General features: G+C 49.6%; 1 protein-coding gene across 4 annotated transcripts in view; it reads left to right on the top strand.

Annotated features, from left to right (window-relative positions):
- Positions 1 to 13,333, top strand: part of MBNL3 (muscleblind like splicing regulator 3) — a 49,213-nt gene that overhangs the window by 23,417 nt on the left and 12,463 nt on the right. For 3 of the 4 annotated variants that reach the window (XM_081336559.1, XM_081336558.1, XM_081336561.1), the window contains exons 4-9: positions 605 to 805; positions 1,265 to 1,501; positions 7,811 to 7,961; positions 9,053 to 9,088; positions 11,340 to 11,434; positions 13,175 to 13,244. In XM_081336559.1, coding sequence (XP_081192685.1) covers positions 605 to 805; positions 1,265 to 1,501; positions 7,811 to 7,961; positions 9,053 to 9,088; positions 11,340 to 11,434; positions 13,175 to 13,231 — 777 coding nt within the window. In that variant the 3' untranslated portion in view covers positions 13,232 to 13,244. The remainder of the gene's footprint in view (positions 1 to 604; positions 806 to 1,264; positions 1,502 to 7,810; positions 7,962 to 9,052; positions 9,089 to 11,339; positions 11,435 to 13,174; positions 13,245 to 13,333) is intronic. The other variant, XM_081336560.1, reaches the window with a different exon arrangement.

Raw genomic sequence — 13,333 nt, 5'->3', positions numbered from 1 at the left:
ATCAGGGAGTCCTCAACATAAGCTCAAAAAATTGTCGATGACTTCAAGGTGGGAAAATGCATTGGAGCAGGTGGAACGTCAGCAGAATCCCTGACCTTCCCCAAAGACCCAACATCAGCATTCAAAATTGGCACTTTAGTGAAGAGATCTAAGGCTATTGTGCTCCGTTCGCCACCTACCCATCCAGGTTATTTCAGGACAGTGGTCCATGCGTTGAAGAAGTGGGACATAGTCCACAAAAGCTTGTGCCCTCATAAATTGGATGGTCCTTTGAGCACCACAAGATTCTTGGCAGATTTTGTTCAAGAGACCCAACATTCTGACTTTGTAGCCTTAGATGTTAATTTTCTGGACTGTGCTTTGTCCATGCAGACAAGACTACTGTGTGTTTCCAGTATGTGGCATCCATAAGAGCAGATGGAGGAAACAAATCCCCCCAAATGTAGGTGTCTGAGTGTTGGGTGTATCTTTTCAAAGCAGCATGGTGTGTCAGCCCTTCTAAAGAACGGGGAAGGAGTGGATGGTGGAGGCCCATTGACGAATATTGAAAGATGGCCATCTGCCCAGTGATAACAGCCTGTCTTTGCTTGCTCTTCCCTTACAGACAACATTTCCTGTGACTCCTTCGCTTGCAACCAGCCCCACCATGGCATTCAGCCCCTACTTAAGCCACGTTTCTCCAGGGATGGGCTTGGTGCCTGCAGAGCTCTTACCAAACACACCTGTTCTGGTGTCCAGCAACCCTGCGGTTTCAGTACCAGGTGGCTCCGCGGGGCAGAAACTCATGAGGACAGATAAATTAGAGGTATTTGCGTTGACTTGGGTTTCATTGCTGTATTTCATAGGGAATTGTTAGGAGAATTTGGGTGTAGATTGCTCTGTTTCTGTCAGCCTTGTGAGGTAGTCCAGACAAGAAGCACACCCGGGAGAATTAACTATAATTTTATTGTAAGGCTACATTAATAGAATTGTGCCATCTGAAAGGACATTTCTTCCCCCTTCCCCTTTGCAGTTCCAAAAACTTAAGAAGGGTCCATTCTGAGATGATTGCCATGCCTCTGTTCTGTCGGCAGGTTCAGCTGCCTCTTGTCCAGCTATTACCCCGTCTCCCAAGGCCATTTCCACATAGCATTATAGTTTCTCTTTCTATCTTGCAAATTGATATGGCCACCCTTTTTAAACAAACTGGGCAGACCAGTTGTCTTGAGCGTTACATCTGGGCCAGCAGGACATCCCAGTTTGAATCCCACTTCTGCCTTTCCAGGTGTGCCGAGAATTTCAGCGTGGAAATTGCACGCGAGGAGAGAACGACTGCCGCTACGCTCACCCGATCGATATTGCCATGATTGACACGAATGAGAACACGGTCACGGTGTGCATGGATTACATCAAAGGCCGATGCTCCAGGGAGAAATGCAAGTACTTTCACCCCCCTGCGCATTTGCAAGCTAAAATCAAGGCAGCTCAGCACCAGGTGAATCAAACAGCTGCAGCCGCAATGGTAAGGGAGCCGCCTCCGGCGATGACTTGGCTGAATGTTGTGTTGTCCCACAAAGTGGGGACGGGGTGGAGGGCTCGGGGGTGCCCCTTCCCCTTTTTAATAGAGTCACCCTCCCACAATCATCAGTTTGGCCCCAGGGTACTCCTTCAGAAGGAAGCGCCACTTCCTTTCTCTCCCTCTGTCAGCATAGAAAGTTTACAAGAAAGAGCCATGGAGAATTTTCTGTTTAAGATCCAACCTGGTCTTTACAAAGCCGATTTATGCCATTGTACCCATATCTGTATCACTCAGTTTCACGTTAAGATGCCAATTGTCCCAAAGGTGCTTTTTCAAGAGGCAGCTGGACTTTGTTTTTTGTTGAAGACGTTTCGTTTCTCATCCAAGAAGCTTCTTCAGTTCTGAATTCCCCACCATCCAGTAGAACTGAAGAAGCTTCTTGGATGAGAAGCGAAACGTCTTCAAAGAAAAACAAGGAAGTCCAGTTGCCTCTTGAAAAAGCACCTTTGGGACAACCAGGACCTGGAGGACGGAGAATCTCCATAGACTTTAAGATGCCAAGCATCAGCTCTGGGTTTTGCATGGGTCTTATCACTAAAAGAGAACACCTTGATGGTCAAGCTTCTCATCGGCGTTTGGAAGAATTGGCTCACACGTTCTTTGTTGATCAGGGCTGATTCCTGACATGCTACCTGTAACATTCGTCACCCCACCTCACCCCAGTTCATGTTGAATTCATGCTGTCCCTAGTCAGCATACACTTTATTAGCAGTGTGCCATTTAACTCCCCCACCCCACCCAGCCTTAAAACATTTTACTGATTGCTTATTTTCAGAGCTGGGTCATCCAAACTGTCTTGTAATATTCACTAACTCCCCACCCCACCCTCTCCCCAAGTCTCCCAACTTCTATCAGACAGTTTCACTTCTGGGAGAAGTTTCAAATGCAGCTGCCGACTGGCGCTGATGAATAGCAAAGCCTGCCCTCCTGCGCCTTTTAAGGTAGCGCAGTAATTGGTTGGTTGGTTGGTTGGTTGGTTGAGGGATCGACTGGTTGATTGATCGTTAGGCAAAACAGAGACAGAGAAAGAAACAGTCCCCGATGGATTTTCAAAAGGCATCTCTGGCTTGTTTCAGCAGCTGTAAGCAAGTGGCGTTCTATAAATCAGGGATTTGGAAGTCAAAGCTGAAAAGAAGGGGAGGCAGGCCTCCTTCACACTGACTTGTGTGGGCGCAGGGTCTTTCAGTCTTGTCTCTCCCCAAGTCACGGCATGGAAAGACTCCAGGAAAGTTGGTTTAGATGGAACACTTTCTTGGATCACGCTTGCGTTGGTCATCTTGAAGAAAGGCAGGGTGTGGTTGGAAACACCTCCAGAATTCCGGCAGGTTGTCTCAAAATTCTTTGAGAATAGATGGCTCCTTCTTAAGTTTGGAAGAAATCTTGAGATTTCAAATATACGCTAATCACCCATTTCTGGACAAGTGCTACTTACGCTATTTATTAATATTTCACACGCCCAGTGCATCCCATTTTTCACAGATATTTACTCAATTTGGCTGCACGCCTCCAATGGCTTGCTTACACAGAAGTAATCCTCACTGAAAACAGTGGAACTTGCTTCTCTGAATTAGATCCAAGAATTCAGCCCTGTTAATGAGCCCTAAAAACGAGAAGCTATCCTCAAAGGGCAGCTAGGCAAATTGGGAGCACAATTTCACACAATCTAGTCTTTATTGCCTAGTGTGCACTTTAAAAATGGAGATTTTTATCGAATAAATGTTTCAACCAGGAGTGCCCAACCTTGACTACTTTCAGAATTCCCCAGCTAGCTATGCTGGCTAGGGAACTCTGGGAGTTGGTCTTAAAAGTTTACAAGGTTGGACCCCCCCCCCCCCGGTTTAAAGAAAGGAGTGGGGGAGCATGGGAATATTTTTTTTGCACATTACAGAGACATTGTGTGAGAACCCAGGGTCTGTTACGCGGAATGGCTTATCCAGAAGGATTTGTGATGGAAGCTTCATCAGGACGGAAGCTCCACCCCTCGTGTTCCACTCACACCGTGATGTCATGCATGCCGTGAAAGGGGCGGAGCTTGTGGCGTGGTGCTGCTTTCATTCCCTCGAGTGAAGGGTCAGATCCTACCGGCCTTTCCCCTGCCGCCTTATTTGTGAAAATGGGAACGGAAAGACTTGTGCCCAAGCTTCACCCTTTTCCAAGGGAGACGGTGCCCCCCTCCCCCAGCTATTCTTTGTCCATTTTAACTGTTGCAGACCTCTCTGTGGTGCATGCATTGTTGTCTGGTTTTTTGTTTTTTCAAAAAAAAATTACTGTGATAATGCATTCATTTTATTTTATTTTTTTCTCTCCGCCTTCTCCACAACGTTGCTCTCCTTTTTGACACATCTCTGCTTGCTGTTTTTTGTGTTGTGCTTCAACCCCCCTTCCTCAATACCGCCATGTACTCGCTGCCTGCTAATTAAGACTCAGCCAGCTCTCCGATCACAGAAGCGACCCCTGGAGGCAAACTTTGACCTGGTACTTGGAGCTTTGCATGTAACCATCCTTTAGATTGCATGGAATACCTTAGTATTCTTTTTTTTCCCCTTTCCCTCCCTCCCTCTCTCTTTCTCCTTTCCTTTTCTTTGTGTCCGGAGACTGCCCATCATATGAGGAAAAACATATTTCCAATCAGATGCTTCGGTCTGTGCTCTTTTGCGCCCCCCTAAGATGGGGGGGGGGGCGGACTGCCACTCTGCTGGAATTGAAAATCCATTTTTGAACTAGCAGGTGTCTCTCCTACCAAAAATGTTTGCCAGGATCTCTCATTGCAGCTTTTTCCAGTCCGTCTGTTTCCAAGCAGTGCAGGATGCCTCTGGAGGGGCCCTGCCAGGCACTTCATGGGCAGGAAGGGGTGATGTCTCAATCAACCAGCCCTATGGCGCTGTTCTCCCACTGGGGCTGCAAAGCGACTGGCAGAGCCTTTAGCTCCTTGCGGAAAGATAGGAGGGCTGGGGCCAACCTCACATCACAAGGGGGCGGGGGGGGGCAAGATGTTCCAGAGGGCAGGAGCCACGGTGGAGAAGGCCCTCCTCCTGGACCCCGCCAGCTGGAATAATTGGGCTGAGGGGACCCTCCGTCTGCCTCCTCTGCCAGCACGGGTGGGTTGACACGGTCCCTCAAGTAACCAATGGGGACGTGTCCCGGTCATCCCCCCAAAAAAGCTCCGGAGTTCGAGTCAGAACTGCGGCAAGGCCCCCAGTTAGCTGTCTCTTTGAGAGCCCAACTCAAATTATTTTCTTCATTTCCCCCCTAAATTCTTAAAACCAGATAAGAATCTGTGCGCAGGGAATGGATTGTGACCTTCGTCTGACGTGCAGACTCCATTCCAAAGTTTGTGTTTGGGGCGGGGGGGATCCTTTTCCACTTCAGCTTTTCAAGTTTCATCCCCTTGTCTCCATTTCCATTGGTCATTTTTCCTTGCCTGTCTTCCCCGGGGGCTTCTGCCCCCCCCCCCCCCCCCCCCGTGCTCAGCTTTCAAGGTGTCCGTTTTCTAAGAAAGAAGATAGGCTGGGTTGCTTTTTGTTTACAGAAATAATAGGTCTTTTTTTAAAAGACAGACCAGACAGAAGGGGGGGGGGGTGGGGTGTTGTAAGAATGTTTGACTTCTGCTTGTCACAGGTCCTCAAGCGATTTGGGGGTAAATATTCTTAAATTGGGGAGGAATTAAGTGGGCAGTTTTCCTAAATAATAAATCCAGTGTAAATAGTCCTTGATTTACAACAGTTCACTTAGTGACTGTTTAAAGTTATAACGGCACTGAAAAAAGTGATTTAGGACTGTTTTTCTCCCGACTGTTGCAGCATCCCCAGGGTCATGTGATCAAAATTCGTATGCTTGGCAACTGCTCGTATTTATGACGGTGGCAGTGTCCCAGGGTCACGGTGATCCCCTTTTGTGACCTTCTGACAAGCAAAGTCAACGGGGAATCCAGATTCACTTAACAACCATGTGACTAAGTTAGCAACTGTGGCAAGAAAAGTCGTAAAATGGGGCAAAACTCGCTTAACAAATGTTTCACTTAGCACCAGAAGTCGATCAATTGTGGTCGTAACTTGAGGACTACCTGTAATACGGTGGCTGTTTTTGCTCAAGAAAGAGAAGCAGCCCTGCGCAGGGGAAAAACAGGAATTTAGAAGTGAATTAAATGCAGCGGGGGTTTTTTATTTTTAATTTTAATTTTAATTCCATTTCCCTGGGTTGAGGTGAAATAAATAAATAAAATAAAATAAAATAAACATGTACAGTAAGGAATATGTTTGCTTAGGGCCTCTGATGCATCTATTCTTGAGGCGTTTGGGGGGGCAATGAGTAACGGGCTGGGTGAAAGCCCCCACGGCAGGTGAGCGCCTTCTCCATTTAAGTGTGATGGTGAGACAGCTGTGAGGATTAGCGCCTTGTGATGCCAGAGGTCTGCCAGACAAGATGAGCTGGTTGGAAAGTTGCCCAGCCAGCCCAGGGGTAGATAATGCCAATGAAAGGAGCCTTTGGGCCAAATTCATCCTGTCGCCACATCCACTAAAAGGCCCACACCTGTGCCTTACGACAGAACGTGAAGGGACTCGGCATCTTTTGAGTTTTGCAACCTGGGAGAGAGTGTTGAGTACCCCTTGGGGCAAAAATATGATCCCTAAAATCATAGAGCAGGAACTAGCTCAGGAGAGGGCAACTACAGCATGGTTGGCTCAGGAATTCTGGGAGTTGAAGTCCACAGGTTGTAAAGGGGCTGTCGTTGCCCACCCTGAGCTAGCTTATACTGTACACCAAGTAGTGGATGTCAACTAGATGTCATATCTAGACAAACATTTGCCAGAAGTCTCCTTCTGGCTTAAGCGAAGGCTTAGCTTACCTTTGGGGTATGTTTTCTCTTTGTGCACCTGTCTTCTCTCAACCACTCGGCCCAGGTTAGCCACGTTTGACTGGCACCTCTCCCTTGCCAAACTCCCCTGCCACCCTTGGCCAGTTTTTAAAGTCCCTCCCCAAAACAAAAACCATCTCTTCCTCTCCTCCTGTTGAAGAAAATTAAGTCTTGCCAATTGTGTGGTTCTTCAGGAACTCAAGTGGGGCAGAGAAGCTGCTGCTACTGCTGTGGCTTGCGTGTGTGTGCGCGCACACACACACACACACACACACCCCAAATTCTGTTTTGTTCTGTCCCAGATGCATTCGCAATTTGGGTGTCAGGGTGAGAGGAAGACATGCCTGCAAACTGAGCACTCTACAAATTCTTTGCATGTTACGAGGAGAGAAGCCTTAAAACCTTACCACGCGGGGAAGTGTTCTTGTTTGTAAGCTGCCCAGAGTTCCTGAGTGAGTAGGCAGCCATATAAATCCTCTAAATAAAAGAAATAAGAGAATTGAACAGAGGCGAAGGTCAGTTGCCCGCAGCGTTGACGCTCACAATGTCCTCCAGCACCACACCGGCCCTAGAACCAGAAGCTGGCCCAGGAAGTGGGGTGACATTTACACCTGTAGCCAGGAGTCTCTGCATTAACACCTGGGCCTCCCCTGCTTCTGCTAACCCTCCCCTGCTAATAGCCGTATCTCTGACTTTAGCCGTCAATGTTCCCTGTGTGTGTGTCTTTCATGCTTGTCGCTTGCACACCTCTGCAACTGCTTCTGGGCAAGTGAAAATTGTTTTTGATTCCTCCCCCTTTTTTAATTCCCTCCCTTCTTTTTTTCCTTTGAAAATTGAACTGTTACCTACCACATTGATATCCGCTGCAGTCTGAGAATTCCAGCAGCATCCTTGATAGTTGAAATTTTGTGTAAAGAACAAGTTAAAATGTCAGCGGGTTTAAAAGTTACTTAGCTGTCAAAAATAACCCAGAGGAGGAGAAGGCAAACAGACCTTCTTCAGTTCTGGGACCTTTGCTTCTTTTCCTTAACTGAGTCTTCCTTGGCCCAGACGTTCTCCAGATGTGTGAACTTCAGCTCCCGGAATCCCCCCTGCCTCTGTGGCCTTTCCCGACCTCTTCGGAATTGAAAGGCCTCAGTTGAGGGAGACCTCAGCCATGGCAGTTAAATTTGCTTTAAAAGTAATCTGGGATTTGTGGCGATGATGATTGCTCGCCCGCTCGTTGATTGGCACAGTTTCACTTCTTTCGGCTGTCAAGGGGTGAATTCTGTCCCAGCTCCCGTTTCTCAGCAGTTGCAGGTGATTTGAAGATCACAGCACCTCTCCTGGTCCAGCCATGCTTCGACTAAACCTGGTTTTCCCTTTTTCCTCCCCCCTCCCCTTTCCACTGGCTGCAGGCATTGCCACCTGGTGCCCTTCAACCTTTACCAAAGAGGCCAGCACTTGAAAAAAACAACGGTGCCACCACAGTCTTCAGCCCGAGCGTTTTTCACTACCAGCAGGCCCTTGCAAACATGCAGCTGCAACAGCCTGCCTTTATCCCAACAGGTAGGTGCCTTGGCTCGGCCTCTTGGCTCTTCTTTCGTTGCGTGAGGCGAGCCCGTCTCTTCCGGGACCACCGTCTGACTCTCCAAGGGGCCTGCTCTCTGCTGAGCTTTTGCCCAGAGCAGCTGTGCGTGACTTCCCTCCCTGCTGTGAGCCTTCGGTTTGCTGGTGCTGCCTGAGCCAGGGGTGTCCAGTGAGGGTGTGGGAAGAGAAGAGGCCCCCTCCCCAGGGCTGGAGGACAGGGCTTCCTCTCTCGCTGCCTTCCCAGGATCTGAGACGGTTTTCCAGTTGAATTAGTTGGGGAGCAGCATGGATTTCTTTGGGAAGCGGATGGCCAGGAATGTCACCTCTCTTTTGAATGTCTTGCTCTTTCTTCCACAAGTAGCGTCTCCAGTGCACATCTAGATGCTCTCTTAGATTTCAAAGAGTAGCAATCTCTCCTGCTGTGAATAACCATCACGGACAGGCCTGTTTCCCTGCCTCCCTGCCAGTGTTTGATAGCAGCCCCTCTCTCCCACCCGGGGGAAGCCTTCCTTGCAGCTGAAAGCCCAGGTGTGAACGCTGCTCTTCACCAAATATTCAGGTGTTCCACCGGTTTTGTGCAGCTAGCATACAACACTAACGTGCGGCCTGTCGGAACTTTCCAAGAGGTTTAAGATCAAACATTGGCCAGTGGGCCGATAACGCCAGCCTGGCTAAGCAGATGGGGCACCCATCCTCCGTCCGGTCTCTCCCTTTGGGACGTGTCTTCCTGCGGAATTGGCAAAACAAGTCTGCAAAATCTGTCCTGAGAGCAGGGGGCTAAATTTTGCTGGGATTCAGAGAGTGGATTCAAAACTCACCCTGAACAAACCCGCTGCGTAAAATCCAAGCATACGTTTCCCCTCTGGCCACAGCGCTGACCTTTAAACGGTTCAATTACTGTCGGACCGAGTCTGTGCGGGCATGGCTGTGGGCACTGCCCCAAAGAGGACACACACCCCCTGTAAAATGATCATGTTACTCAGAATGTGTGCCTGTTAACCCACGAACGGCTTCACTAACTGAATATCCCTTCTGTTCATCTTTTCCACGCTTCACTGCATGACGTGCAGGGTCTGTGCTGTGCATGGCACCCGCAGCAAACGTCGGTAGGTTTTTCTCCACAACCTTTTCCTAATGCAAATGAGGCCTTTGGCTCAGTGGGGTCATTGGTGGGGAGGGAGGGGAGGAGAGTGGGAAGGTTTTTTGTGTGTATGTATGTGTGTAGCAGTGTCCCATGATATGTCGGGCTGAAAATTCACTCTCCCTGTAAAGGCTGAAATGGTTGTGCTCTTCTGTAGTGTGGCAATTGTGATGATGCAATCAGCGGAGCTGAGCTTAGATGAGCGTTAAAAACCAATCCTCTCCCTCGTCGTTTTCCTTCAGCGGTCCCCGTGGCAGCGTTTCCGTGGCCCCTTCTCATCTCCCTTACTTGCCTTTGTTCAGCTCTTAATTTCCTCCTGAGATAACCAAATTATTTTGGCTACAAGCTGGCACGATGTCATCAAATCCATTCCATGATCCTTGCCCTTGGACCCTTGCTGACATCTCCCTGTAGCCCAGTCTGATGGGCTACGTAGTGCTGTGATGTCATCTCTGATGTGATTCCGGCTGGACTACAGCCATCCTGTGTTCTAATCCAGAAAGGAGCAGGAAGTAGAAGGGGAAAATGGGCTAACAAAGGGGGTATCTTAAGAGCAGGGAGCTTTTGTATTTCCCTGCCCGTGGGAGTATTTTGGTATTTAGGATTCCCAGACATATTTCCTCTCCTCTGAAAGTTAACTCTTATTTCACTTGCTTACTGGGAGAACATTGGGTGGTGCTGTAAAAGGATGAAGCTATAGCTTTTCTGCTGGTTCTGTGAGGAGGAGCTTTAATCAAGCTTAGCCTTACGCTTGTGTGCCATCCATTACAACCGCTGTTTCCTTCACGTCCGTCCGTTTGCTTTCAGTGCAGACATTTTTTTTCCCTGGATATTCCCCCCCCCCCCCCTTGACTAACCTTGATGAGGGAGAACAGAAGGCGGGCCGTGGAAGTTGACAAACAAGTTCAACGGAGAATGTAAAATTGGGTCACTGAACGCAGCTTCCTTCCTCCAGACCACAAGGGGGAATGTTAGTCAATTGAGCCAGCAGTGACTTGCCCTACTCTAAACCACTTTGAAACTAGTTCCAGATGGCTTTGGGGCTGTTGATGTCCCTCCAACCTAACCTGGGATAAGTAATTTGGTGAAGATGTGGTTCCAGGACGCCCAAGGTCCTTTTTAGGCTCTGAAGTCTGTGGCGACCTGATTTTTCTACCTGCTTTGCTCCTTGGGGTAGGAGGTGGGCCTTTAAAGGGGGTGCTTGAGTTTTCAGCCAGGGCTTGGCGTTTCTGCAAGGGGCTTCCTGGGATCCAAAAACCAACCCTAGTATTTGTCCTCACCCCTCAGACCCCTCACCCTGTGGGCCAGAGAGAGACTCAAGGTTGGGGCCCTCATCCCTTGCAGACATCTCAGGACACCCCCCCCCTTTCCTTGGTCTTCCCAAATTGCAGCCCTCCTTATGCCTTACCTTGAAAAACCCTCAGAAGCAAAGACCAGAGTCCCGTGTTCCATTCAGATCCCCAGGCCGCTTTTAGTCTTCCTGTTTTGTTATCTTTGAAAGCTGTTACAGGCTTTGGGGTTTTCCCCCTCTCCTGTATTCTACTTCTGGGAGAAATTGGGGTGGGAAGATATACGGAGAGCTGAAATGGGCTGCATCAGCACCCACCACACCACTGGGACAGAACCAGCAGAAGTTTCCCCTGAGGCTTATGGGGTGACTGGAAAGAACGCCAAGGGAGTCACCAGAGGGTGCACAGAGGCAAACGAGGTCCATGAAGACCCTTACTCACAAGTCAAGTGTAGATTGCTGTTTTTCAAGATCGCTTGGGGTCCTGTGTGCCTGTAATTGCTATTTCTCCTTATTAGTTGCGGACAACAGACCCGCTTATATTGCCCCTCCCCCCTCGAGAAAACGTGGTTTGGTTATTCGTTCCTTTTCCACCCATCTCTGGAAATTTTGACCCCCCACCCCCCACCCCGAGTTCTCTATACATCTGCTTATAAATGTTTACTGAGTGTTGAGAATATTTTAGTTTTTTTTCCTTAATTATAATTGTAATTGGCCTTTTCCCCTTTTTTTCTCTTATTATTTTCTTGTTCTCTTCCCCTATCCCCGATGCTGTTTTGCTTTGCTCTGTGGTTGCATGCCGCATCCTGGTGTCTCCCTCCATGACGTCACCACGGCTTGTTGCTGTGACTCCCGACACGCCCCCCACCGCGTTCCATAAACGCTCCACCCTCCTGTTTTGTTGCTTCCATGGTTCCCTACCGAAAAGTTCCCATGATGCACGGTGCTACGCCCACCACTGTTTCTGCAGCAACTACACCCGCCACCAGCGTTCCTTTCGCTGCAACTGCAACAGCCAATCAGGTTTGCCCCCTTTCGATAGCTTTTTTTCATGGGGTCGGAGGGGCCAGGAGCTGGCCCAGGCCCACGTGGGGCCGGGGCTTTTTACCAGTGGTCACAGAGAGGTGGGGACAATAAGGGTGCTGCCCAAACCCAGCTCGGTCAGGGGCTGCCCCTCCTGATGCTCACGTTGAGGCCGCTGGACCGGTCTGGAAACACTCTGCCAACTGGTGTGCAGGGGGTGGGTGGTGTCCATTCACAAGGGCACCTCCCCAAACCCGTCTGCACCCCCACCCTCCCTTTATGAGCCGTGAGGAGAGGCCAGTGCCTGCATCCCATGAAGGAAGACGGGTCCTCGGAGATGCTGTGGATCTGCCATGGGGCAAAGGCCTTCTTCATGGATGTGGGTGGCATCACTTTGAAGCAAGGGATCGGGAAGTGCAGAGGATCCAGCTTTCCCCTCTAGATGTGCTGGGGCAGCGGTTCCCAGACCTGGCAGGCTAGGAGCAGCTGTTCAGGGGGCTCAAGTTTAACGATGAGGAGAAGAGATTTCTGCCAGCTCATCGCATGAAGGTGGCGTCCTTCCTTGGAAGTGGCTCTCTTCCACCGCAGAAGGAATGGAGTCCCCGCAAGGGTCAGAACAGGAAAGAGGACTGCTCTTCCTCTAGCCTTGAACTCTCTGCCTCTGTTCATACCTTTTAAAAAGGGCAGTGGGCTCCTTCCCTGGCGCAGCCTTTCCCAGCCAGTTGCTCTGCCCTTGGGGTGCCAGTCTTACAAGGGGGGGGCTCTTCCCAGGCTTTTGCTGGCACAGGGAAGCTAACCATCCTGTAAGAATTAGCCAGAGACAAGATGCCAAGCACTGAACTTGGGGCCATGCAAAATATATTGATTAGGAAAGATCAGCTCACAACCCATAACCAGCTTTCCTGGCAGTCTGCCAAAGCTTGTTGCTATGATGCAATGTTTTCGTGGAAGTGAAAGGGAACGAGGATAAATCTGAAATCTCCCCAGTGTGTTTTTAGCTCATTTAAATTACACTTTAAGATGAAGGTTTCTCCCCCCCCCACACACACACTTCTGGCCCTGGTCGTGCCCTGGAGGTGTGAGCAAAGCTCCTTGATCTTTCCTAGGGATCAGTAGCTGTCTGGAGGGACCCAGTGCCCGGGCAGGGGCAAGGACCAGTTTCAATCTGCTAAGATGATGGTGGTTTCGCACTTAATATTCCTGAAATTACTTGATGGCTCCCTTGCACCATTAATGTTATAGCCAGGGCAGGGTTTCTCCACTTCAACCACTTTAAGAGGTGAAGACCTCAACTCTCAGAATCCCCCAGCCAGCATGGCTAGCTGGTGAATTCTGGGAGATAAAGTCCCCACATCGTAAAGTTGATACAGTTGGGAAAGGCTGCATTAAAAGGGACGCCCAGCAACTGTAAAGCGATGCTTCCTTCAAGGGTTGTGATCCGAAAAGGCCCCCGGCCCTCTCTTTCCCCACCATCTAAGCCAGCCGGCTGTGCGTGAACCGTGGAGAGTGGAGGAAGAAGGGGCCATGAGGTCAGAGCAACATCACGTGCATTGTGATGTCACTGCACAAACGGTGCCGTGGTGTAATGGCAGCCGAGAGGATTAGCAGTGTGGCGCCCAGAGGGCGGCTTACCTCCCCTGCCGTAGAATTCCTGAGGGCTCTGGAACTTAGCGGAGAGCATTAACCGTCGAGGGCCTGTTTTAACGGGACTCCCTTCCTTCCCCCTTTGTTTTACTGCAGATCTCCCAGTTATCGGTCGATGAACTGAACAGCAGCATGTTTGTGTCACAGATGTAGAAGCAACACAACAGTAAGTGACGCTTCAGCTGTTTTTCACATGGCTTGCTTGTCTTTGCCAAATGTCCCTGTTGTCACTCTTTTCTTTTCTCCCCTTTTCCC

Source organism: Vipera berus (assembly GCF_964194415.1).
Source record: "Vipera berus genome assembly, chromosome: 11".
In the NCBI taxonomy this organism is placed as follows: domain Eukaryota; kingdom Metazoa; phylum Chordata; class Lepidosauria; order Squamata; family Viperidae; genus Vipera; species Vipera berus.
Note: the sequence above shows the minus strand (reverse complement) of the source record. Positions and strands in the feature narration are given on the sequence as shown.